Source organism: Mytilus californianus, unplaced genomic scaffold, assembly GCF_021869535.1.
Source record: "Mytilus californianus isolate M0D057914Y unplaced genomic scaffold, xbMytCali1.0.p SCAF_1, whole genome shotgun sequence".
NCBI classification, from domain to species: domain Eukaryota; kingdom Metazoa; phylum Mollusca; class Bivalvia; order Mytilida; family Mytilidae; genus Mytilus; species Mytilus californianus.
Window position 1 is genome coordinate 81239219 of NW_026262581.1, and position 21495 is coordinate 81260713.

Consider the following 21495-nt stretch of genomic DNA (forward strand, 5'->3'; position numbering starts at 1 on the left):
TCGTGCCTAAGAAAGAAGCAAAAGAGAACGGAAACTAACTGCAATAAAAATGAAAAATGAACGATAAAGAGAAGGGTCGTCCTAAATGATCAGTAAATGTTCGTGCTAACTTCTATTAGATACAAACAATCATGCACAATTGCCTGAAAAAATTGAACATAACTTTGATAAGACAACTAAAGTTTCAGCTCATCAAGCCTTAGCAATAACTAGGATGAACGAGGCTTCTCGGAAGGGTTAGACGATGTTAATGTGTTATGAACATGATTCCTCTATTGTTCTCGACTGATACATGTATGCTGAGCCGGCATTGTAATGTGCTACATGTAGTTCACAAGGTAATAACAGTCTGTAGTAAGACATGTCACCTAATCCAGAGCCATTCTTGTAACTTCTTGTCTACCAGTCGTTGTTATTACCCCCAAATGTCACTTGCTTACCGGAGAAACCAAAAACACCAATAGTGTCCTAATTTTGTGTGCGTTTGTCTTTATGTAATGTGAATTTAACACTATGTGCTTTGTAATCACCTTTTAACTTGGTCAATTTCACATAATGGGATATACAAATGACTATATACTGCAGCTGTTCTATTTGCGAAGTCAAATTGCATTGACCGTATATTCATTTGTGATATACAGTCACTGAACGTATATCGCCTTGTTTATGACGTTGAGTTTTATTCATGACGCCAATAAAACATACAGGTTCGCGGAAATTTTACGTCGTCCGCTCCAAATTAAAAAATGATGGTTTTTTCCCTGAATATTTCATTTGGAACAGTTATAGGAGTTGCAGTATATAAAGAATAACCATACATTGTCTCGAAATATACATTTTATTTGTACTCGGCTCACAACTAGATAGAAATGCTCGGCAAAGCCTCGCTTTCTACCTGTTTCTAAGCCTTGTACAAATAAAATGTATATTTCGAGACATTGTATGGTTATTCTATATTTATACTGCAGCTAGTACAATTCCTGTTATAATTATCTACCAAATACAGTACAAAGGGATATTTTGTGCAATGTCGAGTTCATGTCATGTCACTTTCCTTCGCAATCGTGAGGTTCGTTTATAGGGAATGAAAATAAGTTTAATTTTTGTGTAAACATTTTCATAACATAATTGAAGCAGCTTTAAGCTGCAGGATAAAAACAATACAAGTTCATAGCCAGATAAATATCAACCTTTTTGTATTCGGCACATAACTGTTGAAGGAATCGGTAAACCTCACCCTACCCCAGTTTCTAAAGTCATACAAAAAAGTTGATTTATTTATAACATTGACTTAATATTGTATATTTATCTGATGTGCTAGTGTCTTTATTTGATATAAACTTTTGTTTATATTGTATGCAAACACCATGATGTGGTCTTGTCATTATATTATGTGATTGTACCATAATATATGATGTTGATAGTTTTACTTAATTTTATGTGTTTTGTTTTCGTTATGATGGTGTAACTTCGATGGCTGCGTAGTCTAAGTAGTTCAACTACAGTGATCAGTAGCTTGTCAACACTGAGGTAAATACCTAACCCCGCTCGTAACAGGTCTTTGACTCAGATCTTAATTGACTTGGTTTGTCGGTTTTCCTGCCGAAGGTCGATGGTTCTCCTCGGGTTCTCATGCTTTCTCCACTACTAAAATCCGGCCGCGATGATATAGCAAAGAGTATCAAAAGCGACGTTTTACACCAACAATCAATCAACCAATTATCATTAAGGACAAGTGACACTGATGTTTAGATCGATTACTGTGTTACAGCTGATTCCGATCCGCTTCTCGGCAATTACCATAAACTGATGCTCACTCCTGAAGCTGTCGTTTGGATTTTCCAAGAGTTGCATACATTGACGCGTTGGTAAATGCAGCGTTTTCAAGATGAAAGTCGTCTCTTAAATATCAAAATATGAAATACAAAGCTCAGATGTGTTCAATGTGTTTTGTTTTCATAATAAAATTAGGATTACATGTTAAAAAGTTTAAAGTATGGGTCCTCAGTCGATCTACTCTGAGCCAAGAACCCGGGGTAGGAATATTTCGGATATTCTGCATTTTCTCTTGGAGACCCGTTCACTGTTTCAAAATAAGGAGATATGGTATGATTGCCAATGAGACAACTATCCATTGACAGAATTCAAATAAAATGGATGTATACAACTATAATTAACCGTACGGACTTCAACAAGGAGAAAAACCCATATCATAAAGTCGGCTATAAAAGCCACCGACATGAAAAATGTGAAACAATTTTAACGAAAAAACTACAGGTTAATTTATAACAAAACAATTTACGAAAAACAAATATGACAGACATAAACCAACGACAACCATTGAAATACTTGGGATAGGCACAAACAGAATGTGGCTGGGTGAAATATGTTTGTGAGCGCCAAACAATCTCCTAAGCGGGAACAGTGGTGTAACAGCACAACATAAATTCAAACTGAAAAAAATCGGTAGCAGTTGGCTTAGTCCAAAATATCGGTACCCTGAAACTGCAATTACGACATACCGGTAGTTAATCAATTAACAACTTTGTACAAACTTTGTCGTTTCGAAATATGACAACGGTAGTGTTTTTTTATTTCCTTGAACATTTCATGTTATTTTCTGTACAATGTATATCTTAAATCAGTGTTTCAAAGTCAAACAAGATACATGACTTTTGTAATTATATTTTTGGGTAGTTTCTTAACATATTTAAGAATATCCAAATAATTGAAATCTGATTTGGATTAGTTTTGTGCTTAATGGAATTTATCAAGACTTATTAAACATTAATTCCTTTTTAGTGACAATTATGGGATCGAATTTAATGAGGTTTATATTTAAGTATGTGCCAAAACAGGAAACAAAATATACTTAGTCTAGATCAATCAGATTTCGTTTACACTCAACTGCAGTCAAGTTTAGCGTTTGCCCAATCATTCCTAACAATGTTGTTTGTATTGAACAAATGGAAATGTATCGATCGATTTCATTGGCCAATAACATAAACACAACAATCATAGTATAGATTTAATTTTATCAATGAACTCACGTGACTACAAAAGAATTTACTACAACTACTCACTGTTGCAATGAAACAAAAAAAACAAAAACATTGAAATATCCGGTATGTCTATAAAATCCTTTAATATCAGACTGGTTTATTTCCCGAATTGCTTTTATCACGGCTAATTTAAGGTTAACAAGTTCCTTAAATCTTTCTTGCTTTATGACAGTTTTAATTTTTGAAAAACACATTTCAACGGGATTCAGATCCGGTGAGTATACCGGAAGAGACCCATAATCAATACCTTGCATATTAAAGAAATTATTAAGGATTCTCTCAGATTGATGGTGGTAGAAAGCACAATTATCAACAATTATCAAATCTCCCGGAAAAAAAGGTCGGTCGGCCGTAACAGTCCTGTGTTAAACTTGCCTCGTGCCAAAAATTAAGATAACGCTCTGAATTTGATCGACCGTCGACAAAATTATAATACAAAATGCAGACCAATCAAAAAGTTTAAAGTTAAATTTGCACCTGGAATAAATCTCCCAATTTCGATACACTGTTCCCCTTTTAGTGAGTGACCATAGTTTCTGTTTGCAGTGACCAACTTGAAACCGTTCTCGTCCATGAACTTGATTTGATGTGGCCTTTTAGTTTGGCAAAAGTCTAAATACGCTTGGGTATATCTCACATTTCCCGGTGTAAATCTATCCCCGGTCGGAAGATGTAATCGTTTGAATGTAAAATCAAGATCTCTGGACATTGTGCGATAAATAGACGTGGACACATCTACATAAGCATTCGCAGGCGAATAACGCAGTAACTTATCCTTCAATTCCCTGGCTGTAATTGTAGAATTTTCTTTCTTAATAAATTCAATTAATCTAACGTCTGGTTCATTTAATTTTCTTCCTCCAAGCATTGTTTTTTCTTTCTTTTTCTGTGAGATGGACCCTTCTGAGACATATCTCTTCTTTTTGTATTTTCCTAGTTTTTATATCTGGCCAATGGTGTTGCCTCTTTTTGTTCTACTTATGGATTTGGTTCGTTGGTTTCGACTGCCCTTTTTTCATATTTAACTTTGAAATTAAAAAATGTATGCTAAAATGTTGTTTTTATTTTGTGTTTTTACTTCATTTATGATTTTAATACATTGTACCTCACTTTTTGTTTTACTAAAACAATATAAAGGGTCTGGATGTGGGGTCTTTCATTTCTGTATTCCATAATTCACGTTTGAGGTAATTTTCTGTATTCTTTATAGATTTGCACCCATTATACGCTATTCTTTATCTACTTGCACTAATGTTCTGTATTCTTTCTTTTTTTTAACGCTTTTTCTGCACTTTTAAATATCATAATTTTCTGTTCTGTAAACCCCATCCACACCCTCATATAACTTTAGTATACGGAACGTGAGTAAAGCTAACCTTTCAAAAAACAAACAAAAGCCCAGTGGTATCGTCCAAAAGAGGGGTTTTAGTACAATGATGATTTTGATCTATAAAAGTACATTAAACATGTATGAAGCTTAAATAACCTGATGTAAAGAAATAGACTAAACCGAATGTAGCTTGGGATGGACGAGTTTCAGACACAGAACAAAGATCTTGATCATGAACACGACACAAGTTCAAGTAACTTATGGGCCTGGGAAAATAAGAAAGTTCAATATTCTAGAAACTCCATGCACATATGAGGAACTAAAAAGTGAAATTCAGTGCCGGATACCTAGTTTAGTAGGGAAAATATTTGGAATCCAATATTTAGACGATGAGGAAAACTGGATAATTGCCGTCAGTGATACGTGTATATCGGAAGCGTTTAGATGCTCAAAGGAGATCGAGGGAACATACATGAGACGGATGAAATTGAGAACTTTTGATGGATGTTCTCCACAAGTTAGTGGGTTTTCAACAGATAAGAGAGATGTTATGGAACCGAAATGCTTATTCGAATCCAGCAGAGATCCCGTTGAAGCACTCGAGTTCGACTGTAAGCGTCAGTTACAAAAAAATGTGTACAGATCTCCATTCCAGTTGTTGATTGATGAGCTGGAAGATGAAGTTCACGTTAAAAGTGTGGAGTTTGAAAGTGCTAAAGAACACCTCAAGTCTTTGGAGGACAAGTTCACCAATCCGAATTTAAAGGTTGACAAAACTAAATCTCAGTGCGGACAGTGTCACATGAGACTAGGACATACAAAACGGAATTGCGAACTTGGCGTTTGCGAAGGTCCACAGATTTGTAAAGATCTTGATAAGCACGATGTTGAGAAAAAGCAGTTTTACGACGCATCTACAACAGTCAAAAATATTACCAAGGATCTTGAGAAGCTGAAACAAAACCTTCATTTGAAAAAGCAAACATATGAGAATACGTGCGACACATTTTTCAGCAAAGTTTTACCACATCTTGTCAACACAAACACAGATAAGTACTATCCGGTAGGAAGTTTTGGTTTGAGACAACTTTCCATTGGTGCAGTTCATCCTGACATTGCAATTTTGGATAAACATTACCGGGGTATTATACCTAAAGACTTGGACTCTGCTGCCAGGTCTTATGGTCAAATTTTGGAGAAGTATCAAAAAGATAATCACGGATCAAAAGAAAAACCAAAAAATCCAATCCAGAGATTTATGGAGGAGAGAGGCGTCGAGTGACCAAAATTTAAGACCCCTCAAACTACAACGACTTCTACAACTAGCTCTTCAGTAACTGCCGCGAATGCTTCTCCCGTACAGTATATGCCGACTTATGGATATTACCCGATGGGACCAATGCCAATTCCTTTTCAGCTTAACGCATCGCCATTAATGATGAACCAAAGAAGAATGCCAGTAGGGTCTCCTTTGCCGATGACTGTTTGCAATCCGACGCAGTCCCCTAGTTTTGGATGTGCTGAGATGGACACAGTAGGTCCTGATGCAGTTGAGGAAGAATCGGAGTACATTGCCTGTTTACCTCCGAAGAAGCGAAAGATGTAGAATATTTGACATTTTCATTATACTCTTCAGTTCAACTCCGAAAATTCAATTTTTCGTGCTTTCAGTTATTTTTAGTTCAAAAAGACATTGTTTTATGTTGTGCTCTATTAAGATAGTTTGTAATGTGCACTAAAACGGATAATCAGAACGTTAAAAAAAAAAGATGTATCAGTTGAACTTTAAACAATTATAATTTTGATTTAATTATAATTATCAAAAATGCAAATTTCAGTGATAAAATCTGACATCACGGAGTTTTTATATATGAGAAATATGATTAGCCATAAAGACGTTGGTGTTCCATATTGTTAAAGTTTTTTTTTTTTATTTCTTAAAAAGTTTTATTGCTGTGTTCCTTTTTTAGAAGACGACCATTTCCCTTGCGGAGCTGAAAATTATTTCCACTATTGCCTCCATTTTGTTGGGTGAAACATTCATGTCATCCGATGATAGAGATGCAGTATGATTGTTAAGAGACAACTATCGATAGAACCAACAAAAAAAGATGTCGCTCGGATTTCAACATTTGGCGAAGTCCTTTTCGTAGTCTGTTTGGCAATATATACGTTTTCATCCTATCTGGGGCAAGTTTATTATTTGTTTGCAGTTCTTACCAGGCAAAAGAAAATCGTTTATAATTCTTTGTTGAATTTCGAATGGTCGGCCCGTAATATGCAAATAAGGAGATGTAGTATGATTGTAAATGTGTCATCTATCCATCGGATAAAAAGAAATATGTGAACAAATCCATGTAACACATTTCATCATCACTCAGCAAAACCTTTGTCGTACAGTTTGTTGAGCCAAAATTATTATAACCACCAGGGCCTGTCTTCGGCAATATTGTGTATTTTATTCAATTCTGAACCTGGACATAATACGTCGTTTAATGAACTTCATCCTCCTCCCCCTACCCGCACTCGTGGAATTTGCAATGTTCATGATTGTCAATGAGAAAACTATTCATAGACAAAAGAAGATGTGAACAAAAACACGGTTTTCAACAGTTAACAAAACCCTTAGCATAATATGTCACGGTGTGATGAAGTGCGAAACAGTTGCAAAAAGAACAGCAATGACCAGATATATAGTGTTCTGTCTATACGGACCAAATCAATACACACAAGTAATACATTTATGCATCAAACAAGGTCCGAACAATTACATCGCCAGTGACACTAGCTATAATGTCGTGATGTTTAGCATTTGCCACATATTTACAACAAACAATTGATAAAAGCGCTTGGTATTTGGTACATATACGTACATATAAAAAAAAGATGTGGTATGATTGCCAATGAGGCGACTCTCCACAAGAGACCAAATGACACAGAAATTAACAACTATAGGTCACCGTGCGGCCTTCAACAATGAGCAAAGCTGATACCGCATAGTCAGCTATAAAAAACCCCGAAATGTAAAACAATTCAAACGAAAAATTTAACGGCCTAATTTATGTACAAATAATGAACGAAAAACAAATATGTAACGCATCAACAAGCGACAAACACTAAATAACAGGCTCCTGATTTGGGACAGGCACATACATACAGAATATGTCGGGGTTAAACATGTTTTGTTTGCTTTTGTATTTTTTGTCCAAGGTTTCATGTTTGTTTTGCTAATGACACTAAAGTTTAGAATTTCGCATACCCGATGAAATTCAACACAAAAACCCCGGAAGTGCATGTAATGTACTAGACCGACATACATATCGCACAACTTGGTTCAAAGTCAACTTAGCTGGACACATTTTTCGAACAGTCTGAAGACGACCATCTTAGTTCTCTAAATTTTGAAAACGGAGATGTTACATCAAGGACTAGGTCAAAACCGTTTCAAACAGTTTACCGGTATACTGTATACATAATTTGTTGTTTACTTTAAGTGTTTCTCTTACGTTGGTCGACATATTTTATTCATTTGGACGGTGTATAGCTTGACATAGTGTAAAGACAATTATCTAAAGTCGAATGGAGAATTTGAGAGGTTTAACTAGCTAATAAAACCAGGCCGGTATCATGCAGCACCAAGTCAGGAATATGACATCCATCCCTTCCGTTGATTGATATAGTGGAGCGTATGGTTTTGTTAGTTATTAAGGACTTTTGATTGAATTTGTACCTTGGAAAGTTTTTTCGTTTTTCTTTTTTTTATATTTTTGTCGTTGATTATGTAATCATTGACGTTTACCCAACATCTTCCTTTTTAAACATTTAAACAGAAATAACATGTCAGTGGCGGATCCATTGACGATCAATGTTTTGAATGGGGACATATGGTTGGAACACCCCTTTATCATGGAATAGGATGTATCAAACGTAAAACAAAAGACTTGAATAATATTTATACATTTATAAAATTTACACACCATAACTAAAACTGCCAGGAAAAACCCGACCACATGTGTAAACAAATACACAATCTACCTATTGATAATTCATTCACAACAACTCTTGCTATGTTTATCTAGTGAGTTGTTAGCATCTGTGTCTGGGCGGGGCTTCAGAGCTTGGAGGTCGAATCAGGTTTAAATCGACCAATGACAACGATCGTTTCTTTACGTGTTGATCCAATAAAGTTTTGTTGACTGATTGTGTCGTGGGACCTTTCGCTAAACTTGACTGCAGTTGAGAGTAGTTGCTTCAGAATTAATAAGATTGAAAATTGCGGGGGAAGGTCAAAAGTTAAAGATTGAAAAGTGAAACTTTTTTAATGTTTACTTTGCGCTATAAATTTAATCTTCGATTAATCTTCCTCTGAGCATATTCTTGGGGTCAATAAAAGCAATACTCCTTAAACCTTTCAGTTATAATTTGTCATAGTACATCATGATGAACTGTATTCTTCTGATGTTTCAGTCTCGTTATAATCTCGTCTGGAATGATACAAGTGGAAACTATCTATGAATTTAAAAAAATATTATAATCAAACTAAACTCTGTGAAAAAATTGTGTACTTACAATCAGTAGTTTTTGGGTAATAAAATTTTCAAATTTTATAACCAATCTGGTCAGTGTCGTCAGCCATAATATTGAGAAAATGGGTGAAAGGTACAAAGAAATGATTTTACCAAAAATATGAACATCTCATATCATTTTTTTCTTTTCAAAATTCTTAGATAGGTATTTTTTCAAACATTTTTCATTTGCTATTTGTTCTAAAAAAAAAAAAAAGAGAAAAATCCCAAAAATTTAAAAAATTGACAGCATGGTCAATTTGACACGAAAAAGCAACAAATTTTTATAAAACTTTCTAATATTAATATCAACCTATAGTTTTTTAAGTTAAATTTATTCAGATTGGTTAATTGTGAAACTGTGATTTTTTTTTCATGATAATAGCCCAAACAATGGGTAACAATTGGTTAAAAATGGGAAAATCATTAAGAATGGGTACTTCCAAATGACCATAGCAAAAAATATGATTTTTTTCTTCATCTATTACTTTCTAACAGTCATATTAAACCAAAACCCAGGTTAAGAAAAAAAGTTTAATTCTAGAAATTTTTGGCTCGTCAGAGGTGTACATCCTTGAAGGCGTATTTTCCCCCTTTCTTTACCCTACAAGAAAACTTTCCCAGGAGCCCTGGATTTAATATCATCCGATAATTTCTAAATTGATGATGTTATGTGTTAAAACAGTAATTGAATTATCAAATCGGTATATATTTTTATGCACCTGTCCTAAATCAGGAGCCTGTTTTTCAGTGGTTGTCGTTTGTTGGTGTGGTTCATAAGTGTTTCTCGTTTCTCGTTTTTTATATAGATTAGACCGTTGGTTTTCCTGTTTGAATTGTTTTACACTAGTCTTTTTGGGGCCCTTTATAGCTTGCTGTTCGGTGTGAGCTAGGACTCCGTGTTGAAGGCCGTACTTTGACCTATAATTGTTTACTTTTTACACATTGTGACCTGGATGGATAGTTGTCTCATTGGTACTCATACCACATCTTATTTATATATAAAAACTATATATCATGCATTCTCCACGGTCGGGATGACGCCTAGGGTCAAGTAGGGTCACCCGAGCCGTACAGATTAAATGACATATACCAATGTGCTTGTTCAATAACTATAACATATATATATATTGAAAACATTTTCTCTAATATATTACAATTAACATCAATTAGAAATTATCACTAATCATAATAATATCATTTAACAAGAGGCTGCCAAACTACAACAAACCCGGATAAATCGTGATAATCGACCTTGATCTCGGTAATTTATTTTGTCTTATATTTAAATTTATAAAGCAATGTTTAAATGGTTCTCAAGAAATTGAACAAAACAGCTGGTGCCGACCGATACATTGCCCGCCTGCCCGCCGTACAATCTTTTGACAATCGCCGGATTTTCGTTAAGAAACCCCTGTTAAAAATTGAATTTTAGCATGGTTATTGCTATTTCATCCTTACTTTTTTTTCACTCAGTCAAGGGATTAAATCTCGAAAGTTGTTGCAACCTCGTGGCATTTTGCGTAGGGAATTTAGCAATACTTTACGCCCACCTGTGCATGATTTTTAGAAATTACTACTGAAGACAGAACAGAAAGAAAAATAGATACATTGTAAATGTTTTAGTCAAATTTGCATTTAAGGATTGGTTGCATGATTGATTTGTGTGTAAACGCGCATTGGCAAATATTTCATTCATTCATGAAGGACAAGCATTAAAGACGTCGTCAGCCCAACTTATTGATGTTTAAAAGAGCATACCGAATCTGAGCTCTTTGCAATAAAATATTTATTTTCACCTTTGCAGTCAAATCAATTTTGCTTAAACAATCTTTTACTGTAATAATAAATCTAACGTTACTCCATCATTCATCATTTTCGATGATAATTTGAACCTACATGTATACAAAGATCTTTCGATAAAGAAAAATCCAAAAACTGTTTGCACGGACCGCATTAAAAACTTCATGAATATGTATATGAAACAAAACATTTTGTAAGTGACTGACAATGCAGGGGCGTGTAAATATTCGATCTTAATAATTCCATGCCCCTTCACTGTAAATCCCTCACAACTCATAAATTCTATTGTTAATATAACTAACATAAGATGTATTACTCATATTGTCTTTATTTGTGCTTTTAAACAGAGAACCTTACGCCATTTGGAACGCCTACACAAAGCTCACAGATTAGCACAGCTGGACCAACCAATGCCATTAACCCACCAATAACGAATAAATTTGGTTGGTACGATTGTACACACACACAGACAGGTCGAACTGAGGCTTGGTGGATGTTTGAATTTTTCGAGTCCTCATACATAACAGAAATAACGTTATACTACAGAAATCGTAAGTATACTAGAAAATTAAAAAATAATTCACGGAAGCCATAGATTTGTTGTAAATTTACACATGCGAGAAAATCAATCTTGTTGAGATGACCACCGATAATCTATAATTATTTCGATTATAATAAGACAAATATGGTCATTTAAAAACTGAATTGAGGGTGGTTATGACGTTTGTGTGGCTGTTCTATTTTACCCCCTGTAAGATAAAGCTGGAAATTTCCTATAAATCTATAGGTTGCATGAATTATTTCTTAAATAACCGCTAGAAAAAAAATGGTTTAATTCTTTTAATTCTCAACCCCGACATTTGCCATTTTTAATTTACATTTTTTCTCGTAAGCTACTGTCAAATCCACACAGTTGACATTTCGTAACTAAGAAGCCGCCATGTTGACTTGCTAAAATCAGTAAATGTGCGAATAATGCATCAGGCATCAAATGAGACTTATACATGTTGTATGGAATCAAACAAGGGCAGTCATTGCGCAACTCGTGTAATTCAAATATTGATTTTTTTCCACATCTACGATTATTTGAACAACTATTAACTGCACGAGAAATGCCTCCACCTTTTTTATAACTTTCAGCAGTATCCATAGTAAAATAAATCAGAAAATGAAAGGAATACAAATGTAAACAGAAAATCGATAATGTATTGATCAATACACGTGCGTTATTTTTTCACGGTTGTAATAGCTGATCGGTCACGTGAGAGGTTAATGGATGCGCCCATGTTTTCTAGGTCAATTATAGATAAACCCGTCTATAGAATAAAAAAATAAAACAACACCTACCTCAAAACTCCATTTTAATGCAATATTATCCGAATTTGGAGGGTACACGCTGTTATAAAGTTCACTGCACTTTATTATCGTAGCATCTGTTACAGTAATTATAATTGACAGATCAGCAACTTTCCCATGTCTGCACGTTCTTTAATAAACATAACTTAAGAGTTCAAATGAAGTTCTCATACACATATTGCCATTCTGTAGTCTGACCATAAAACGATGTACTTGTTAATAAATTAGTTATAGAAACTGGATTGTATTATTATAAAGCAAATATATTACACGTTTTGAAAACTGGAATATTAAAATAAATGTGAATTTCTACATATAACAATGCCGACTTACGGGAAATTAGATTATTTTGAAGAGTCTGAAGATTGGGTATAGTATGTAAAAGGAATGGAATATTATTTCAACGCTTATGAAATAGACGATGAAGACCAAAAAAGAGATATTTTCTTGAGTGTATGCGGGAAGAACATTTATAAATTAATCAGGGATTTATTAGCACCAGCCAAACCAGGAACTAAATCCCTTGCCGTTTTAACGAAATTAGTGAAAGACCACCGAGACCCGGTACCATCAGAAATAATTCATAGATTCAAATTTAACATTAGAATAAGACACAGCGATGAGTCAGTGAGGACATTTATTGCAGCACTAAGAAGTCTGACAGAACACTGTAACTATGGTGACACGTTAAATGCGATGTTACGAGACAGGTTAGTCGTCGGAATAAAGATGGCCGCATACAGAGGAGGCTGATATCAGAGCCGAATTTAACATTTGACAAGGCATTGGAAATTGCTACCGCTATGGAGACTGCTGAGAAGAACGCACAAGACATCCAAGCGAGGGGGACAAATGCAACAATTCAGAAACAAGTCAAAAAAATTTCAAAATCGTACACAAGAAACAACTCAGGAAATCCAAAACAAGGAGATTGTTACCGGTTTGGAGGAAATCACTTAGCCGCCGATTGTAGATTTAAGGAGGCAAAATGCCACATTTGTAAAACGAAAGGAGACATAGCAAAGACATGTTGTAACAAATCTTTCAATGGGGATTTAAGTGAAAATCGCAAAAGAGTTTTAATCACGAGCTCATTTCATTGAGCAGGATGCAAGTAGCGAAAGTGAAAGTGAAAATGAAGTGTATTCAGTTTTTTATTTTGGAAATAAATCTAATGAGGCATATAAAGTACAAATCAATGTGATTGAATGTGAAATAGCCATGGAAATAGATACAGGAGCGTCAGTTTCTATCATGAGCGTGGATACTTACAAGGAATACAAGTCGAAATTCAGAATTGAACCGACAAATGCTAAACTCCGAACATACACGGAAGAGAGCAGATTCCTGTAATAGGACGTGCAATCGTCAATGTCAATTACAAGAAGTAAAGCGCAAAATTGCCAATATTGATAGTGAAGCGTAAAGCTCCAAATTTACTTGGCCGAGACTAGTTGAACAAACTCCGATTGGATTGGAAGGATATTTTTTCTGTAGTTAGAAATGATAATCAACCGAGTGATTTAAATGTGATCTTGGAAGCAAATAAGGAGGTTTCCAAAGATGAACTTGGAACTGTAAAAGGCATGAAAGCCAGGATTTATGTTGCTGAGAGTGCTGTACCGAAATATTTCAAGGCTCGCTTTTTGCCGTATGCGTTGAAGGATAAAATGAAGATGGAACTTGAACGTCTTGAGAAGGAGGGTCAAATTCAGCAAGTGGAATTTTCAGACTTGGCCGCCCCAATAGTACCTGTAGTTAAGAAGAACGAATTTATTAGAATTTGTGGTGACTACAAGGTAACCGTTAATGCCGTTTCGAAGTTGGATAATTATCCTATTCCCTAAACTGAGGATTTATACGCAACGCTTGGAGGGGGACAATAATATACAAAATTGGACTTAAATCAAGCATATCAACAAATTGAACTTGAAGAGGACAGTAAAAGATATGTGACTATAAACACGCATAAGGGTTTATTCAGGTACAATAGACTTCCGTATGGTGTAGCGTCCAGCTCAGGTATTTTCCATGAACACTTGAAAATGTTGTTCAAGGTATCTCCAATGTTTTGGTTCGAGTAGATGATATACTGATAACGGGTAAACAAGGGAGGAACATAAAAGTACTCTTTCTGAGGTTTTGTCTAGATATAAGAGAACAGGAATTTGGTTAAAGAAAGAGAAGTGTGTGTTTATGGCAGAAGAAGTTGTTTATTTGGGATTTAAAATAAACAAACACGGAATCTATCCAGTGGAGATTACAGTTGAAGCGATCGATAAAGCCCCAAGTCCGACAAACGTGACAGAATTGAAAGCTTACCTGGGAATGTTGAACTATTACAACAGATTCTTACCAAATTTGTCTCACTTGTTAAAGCCGCTACATGTACTTCTACAGAAAAACACAAAATGAAGTTGGAAAAAAGAACAGGAAAAAGCGTTCATAGAGTCAAAACAGCTGTTGAAATCCGCATCAGTACTTGTACATTTCGATCCAAAAAAGAAATTAATCTAAGCATGTGATGCATCTCCGTATGGATTTGGGGCCGTACTTTCGCATAAAATGGACGACGGCAGTGACAAACCAATAGCTTATACATCTCGAACGCTTACATCAGCCGAGAAGAATTATTCCGTTCTTGAAAATGAGAGTCTGGCCATAATATTTGGTATCAAGAAATTTCATCAAAATTTTATGGACACCCCGTTACAATCATAACCGATCACAAGCCGCTCATATGTTTATTTCGAGAAGATAAACCTACACCGACAATGACCGCATCTCGAATTCAAAGGTGGGCACTGACTTTAGCTGCATATGAGTACACGATTGTATACAAAGAAGGGAGTCTGAATGGTAATGCGGATGGACTAAGTAGACAACTGCTGAAAACAAACTGTGAAAAGACACCAACGCCAGGTGAAACAATATTATTAATGGAACATTTAGCCACTACGCAAGTTGATGTTAAACAGATTCAAAAGTGGACACGCAAGGACACAATACTGTCTATGTTGCTTAGATACATTTTGAATGGGTGGCCGTCAAAATGTCCCGGTGAAGACATAAAAAATGAACTGTGTAGTCAGGACGGGTGCATATTGTGGGGAGGAAGAGTAATTATACTACAACTAGAGCGTGAGGCCATGTTAAGAGAATAATACCAAGGACATCCAGGGATTACGAGAATGAAAAGTCTAGCAAGAAGCTATATATGGTGGCCGGGAATGGACAATGACTTGGAATTAACTGTAGTTAATTGTTAAAGTTGTCAGGAAAACCGAACATTACCAGCAGAAGCACCATTACATCCGTGGGAATAGCCGAGCCATCCATGGTCAAGAATACATATAGACTTTGTAGGACTATTCATGCACAAATCGTTTCTAGTTATGGTTGATGCGTATTCAAAATGGATGGGCATACACGTCCTGAATTCTACAACATCCGAAGCAACGTTTGCAACACATTGGTTATGTCATCTCATTATCAGTGATAATAGAGCCGCATTTACTAGTAAGGAATTCGCCGATTACGTAACATCAAATGGATTTGAACATTGCACTTCAGCGCCGTGGCATCCAGCTAGTAATGGTTGTGCTGAACGAGCAGTTCAAAGTTTCAAAGAAGGTGTGAAGAAAATTAAAGAAGGAACTGTCCAGGAAAATTTGAACCGTTTTCTGTTCAACTACCGTATAACGCCACAAACAACGACAGGATTGGCACCATCATAATTACTGAAGAAAAGGAAACTCAAGTCACGTCTAGATTTAGTTTTTCCGAATATAGAGAAGCGAGTTCAGGAGAGACAACAAAAACACTATCACGACAAGAAATCTGTGAACAAACAAATTAATGTAGGACAGCGAGTATTTGCCCGAAATTTCGCAATTGGTTCAAAGATTAAATGGATTCCGGGAGAAGTTATCAAACAATCAAGACCACCATCATTTCATATAAAATTGACAGATGGACGTGTAATTCGGAGACATATTGACCACATCAGAGTACGAAACTTCGATTGCACAAACAACGAAAATGAAGAAACATGTGACAATGACAGTGAATTGTTTGAGCCAGAAATAACGATACCAATAAGTACTCCTGAGACCAAACAACCAGAAATCGAGAAACCGCCAAAATTGACTGAACAAATGGAACCACGCTATCCGAAGAGAATAAGAAAAGAACCCTTCGCATTTAAAGGATTTTGTGTTGTATTAAATGGTTGCTTTATACAGAGGCATAATAGTCCTCATAACCATTTGAAGTGCCTTAAGTACTTCACAGTGCATGTGTGTAATATCATTTAGTGTAAGAATATTTAATGGATAACTAACAACATGACCAGTGCGAACATTTTTATTTTCATTTTCATAGTAGGACATTATTGTTTTAGTGCAGACAAACTTTAACGAATGAATCTATGTGATCTGATATTTTCATTTGTTTTCAAACTGATATGAACTTATCAATTAGTAGCCGTGAAAAGACATTAATTTTCTATGATTGAGTTAATTTGTTTTTAATTTGTTTTTATCTAAGACCGGAGAGGTGTTATAAAGTTCACTGCACTTTATTATCGTATCATCTGTTACAGTAATTATAATTGACAGATCAGCAACTTTCCCATGTCTGCACGTTCTTAAATAGAAATAAATGAATCCACAGTAACTTAAGAGTTCTAATGGGGTTCCCATACACATATTGCCATTCTGTAGTCTGACAATCAAACTATGTACTTGTTGATAAATTCGTCATAGAAACTGGATTGTATTATTATAAAGCAAGCATATTACACACGCAACGGAAGAACCTTCAGCTTTGGCATTTCCATTCGTATGACATCGTGTTTTGAAATGACTTTAATGCGCCAAAAGCATTATTGGAAATTCGCGGAATTTTATTTTATTTTGATTTCGTATAGTTTCCGAGCTTTAATGCATTAGTTCTTTTTGTTATGCATCAGAATAAGAATAAAGGTTATGTAGTTTTTTTTCAATTGCAATTTTTAACACAGCGAAATCGGCATAGCATTTGCACGTAGGTTACGACATATGTAGATTTACGTGGGAGGTATATTGTAATAGCCATTATTATGTACATCTCTGAGTCTGCGCTAAGTATCGATATATCGAGAATTTTATTACAGTGTTGTTTACAAAGCGAAAAAAGCACGTCATATTAGAATACATAATTACATTTACATATTAGACGTTTCGCATAGAAATCGCGTTTATCTAAAGTAACGGCAAAACGATCATGCTTTTTTAAGTTGCTTATATTATTGAAAAAAGACTCTGTACATTACATTCCACACAATCTTATCGAACAGAAGCTCTTGCTTCAAACTAAATGATCCTTTAAAAAATATGGTTGCCCATTTATTTGCTGCAACTCATATAAAACCTTCTTCTGTAAGTCAAAAAGGGAAATATGCTATATATACAAATGTACTTAATGGAACTGTGATGAGATAATTAAAGCTGTAAATTTTCTCCTTGACAACATCTATGATTCGGCAATACAGTTTATCGACAGGTTGTATGTATTCCTATGGGCTCCACTTTCGAGTTTTGTCCTTCACCGGAAAAGTTCGTCAATTATGCGCGCCTTTACGACGTCATTTACCAGATAGAGGGGATCCCCTGTATCCCTGCACTATTAAAGTTCATCAAGCGTCTTCGTGATCGTCATTATGCAGGATAAACTAGAAATAATGTTTGTTCCGTAAGTACTTAATCACAATTTCCTAATGACAACAGTGCTGATTATCAACTATAAGAATTTAATTTGCAGAATAATTCGTGCAATACAGCATTATATTTTTTCAACCGCTCGCTCTACAAAGAAAGGAAGTGACGATGCCCCTAAACGCACGAATGATGTTCACTAAAATCAACGTTGTTGACGGAAATTCAATGAACTCGAAAGTGGTCTATTCATTGTTATGAATCACAGTTTGATTTCCCTAGTACAATTATAGCCAACGCAAAGCAACAAACCATGGCTGAAAATATGGATTTTAGTATTTCAACAGAAAATCTGTACTCTGATGAAAACCTGGACTTAAACGATGACTATACCATACGATGCAGTCAAATCCCTAACAGTAAAAACCTTAAGATGAAATCGAAATAGCTGAAGAGGGAGTGCAAAATATATCAGAACTGAATAAAAGAAGATAACATCTATTGACCATGACAACTTTGTTAGAGTTCCAGAAGAATCACTCCATTAAATCTGGATTAATAACTGTTCATTTCAATGGAAACGTAGGACCAAGAAGCAATAATGATGTCAACACTGATATCAACAAAACTTTGAAACCTGCCATAGACAATCTCCAGGATGCTATTATACAAGTGCTGAAAGAACATATTGATAAACTAAATGTAATGATAAATAGTGCATATACTGAAACTATGGAATCTTTTGGAGTTCTTACGGAAAAAAGTGAGGAAGCCAGAAACCTTAAGTAGAAAGTCTAATGAAATTAATGAAGACTTCGAAAAACGTCTAAGAAACTACTCGAAACGCTTGAAACATGAAACTAAAAAAAAGTGCTCCTAGCAGAAGGAAAATCGATACTAAGAAGAATGGAAATGCAGAAGGTTTGGTAATGAATGAACTGGCCAAACTGTTAGCCAAACACTGATTTTGTGCATAACGTGAAAATTAATTATGAATAAACAAGGCTAATATCTCATTTCTATAAATATGGATTTAAACGAATATTAATGAACCATAAATTTCATAATTATTTCATGTGAGATAAACCTGTAATCATTACTCGTTAAATTATATAGAATCGACATTGAACTTTTGTCTTTTATCAAATGATTACTAAAATACCGGTACTAAACACTATTTTTGCTTTTACTTCGATTGTTGATTTATTGCAAATTAATGACAGTAAATCAATAAACCTGGGAATATTTTATTCCTAGGTTTGTTTATTTATTGCCAGCTGCGTATCCACGGTTGATCTAGATTGCAATTATAGATACTGACCAATACAATGATGAAAAGGACACACCCCTTGTGGTCATGACAAAACAAACATCCAATGGGAATAGTGATACAGAATCATATTTAAGTATATGGAATAATACAAAATCACACTCATAACAAATACCCATAGAAAATCATGGGGAAACATAGAAGACCTAATAAAAACAAGAAAAAGACTAAAAACATTGAAAAGTTCAAAGCCTTCAAAAATAAAATAAAATTACATAAACAACAAATCAAGCTCAAAATTGCAAAACAATTTGTGCTGAATCTATCATCTAAAACATTATCACAACCGGATACAATAGTCTTGCTAAAGGACTAAACTTAGTTCCAACAACAAAATTATCCATAAAAAATAATGAAAGATTTAAAAAAAAAAACTGAAAGGAATTTGAGACTCTCATACTTTTTCCTTGAAAGTCCAAAAATACAGAGTAAAATTCCTCCCTTCAAGGAGAAATCAATTTCTTCTGTGCTGGCGTTTGCCGATAACCCTATTGAAAAATACATTTTCTATACGAAAATGGAATTATCTAGATATATCCCGAAAAAACAATTTAACCTTTCACTACAAGAAAGGAACTGCCTCAAGAATCTAAAACACGATGAAAATATCATTATTCACAAAGCAGATAAAACAATGTAACAGTCATTCAAAATCTTTCCGACTATCTGAAAGAAGGTGAAAAACAATTGAATGATAACATACATTATGATCAAATCCAAGAGATAAATCTTAGAAACACTCAGAACAAATTATAAAAAGTAATTTACAAAATGAAAGAAGAAAACTGTATTGACGAAATATCTTTCAAATACATTACAAAATGAACAAAATTATATAAAAACACCTTTTGCATACTTTCTCCCTAAAATTCACTAACTGGACAGTGAAGTTTTACAAAACATTGAAAACGAGAACAATCAAATAACAACTATAAATGTCCCAGGTAGACCAATTATATCACTGTACAATGGACCACTTGAAAGAATAGGAAGATATTTAGATCATTTCTTACTTCCCTTAGTGAAAACACAAACAACGTACATTTCTGACACACGTGACTTAATCAGAAATATTGAAAACATATTGATTACCTTAGCTGTATTTGGCAAAACTTTTAGGAATTTTTGGTCCTCAATGCTCTTCAACTTCGTACTTTATTTTGACATTTTAACTTTGTTTTATTCGAGCGTCACTGCTGAGTCTTTTGTAGACGAAACGCGCGTCTGGCGCAAATACAAAATTTCAATCCTGGTATCTATGATGAGTTTCTATACATTTGATAATAATGTACGACTTGCTACATATGATATAACATTACTTTATTCCGATCTCAGATTTGAGGAAATCACAGAAGCTTACAAAAAACGCTTGATAAACAAGAAGAAATTGAATATCCTATAACAAAACCTACCAACAAATTTCTGGTTGAAATAACAAAACTCGTCCTATCCAATAATGAATTTACCTTTCATGGAAATTCATATCGACATATTATTGGAGCATCAATGGCAGCAACAGCTTCCCCTGTAATATGTGACATTGCTATTTACAATTACATAAACTCAATCCTTAAAAACTCTCTAATTTCTGAAAAAAAGATTTTTCATAAAAGAATGAGGGATGACGGACTACTAGTTGTAAAAGCAAAAGTGTCTGAAATTGATTTACTGTTTGAAAATGCAAATAAACAACACGACCTGCTAAAGTTCACTTATGAATGCAATAATCATTCCATAAAATTTCTAGACCTTGAAATCTTCAAAGGCGAACGCTTCAAAAATACTGGTGTTTTGACCTGAAATGCTTTACAAAGAATACCGAAAAATTCCAATATCTTCATAAAAACTCAAACCACCCCATTTCAAACTTTAAATCCTTTAGTAAAGGCGAAGGCATTCGTATACTTAGAAACACCAACACTGGCAGTGAATTTCAAACCAGAAAAAACCTCTTTATTGAAAAACTATTAATTAGAGGATATAAACTGAAATTGGTAAAACAAATTCTATCAGAGATCAAATTCCAAGACAGGCAAGATAAATTAAAGAAAAAAACCCAAAGTTGAATATAGACGTAATGTATCATTCATTACAAATTATCATCCTCAAGCAGAAAAACTTCAAAAAGTATTCAGGAAATACTGGCATCTTAATAAAACAGATTCTACAATAGGTGCCAAAATCCATAAAAACCTATCAATAGGATTCAAAAGAAATAGAAACATTGGTGAATTAGTGAAACCAGCTATAAAATAATTTATATAAACCTCACAGTTCCTACTAAACATTTAACTGTGCAGAGATAATTTATGACAATCATGTAAATTACACATGTTAACTGATATTCTTACAA

At 34.5% G+C, this 21495-nt stretch overlaps 1 protein-coding gene across 2 annotated transcripts in view; it reads left to right on the forward strand.

Annotated features, from left to right (window-relative positions):
* The window catches only part of LOC127724556 (receptor-type tyrosine-protein phosphatase T-like), a 177609-nt gene that overhangs the window by 21902 nt on the left and 134212 nt on the right, over positions 1 to 21495 (forward strand). For both annotated transcript variants that reach the window (XM_052231547.1, XM_052231540.1), the window contains exon 3: positions 11108 to 11311. In XM_052231547.1, the coding sequence (XP_052087507.1) occupies positions 11108 to 11311 (204 nt within the window). The remainder of the gene's footprint in view (positions 1 to 11107; positions 11312 to 21495) is intronic.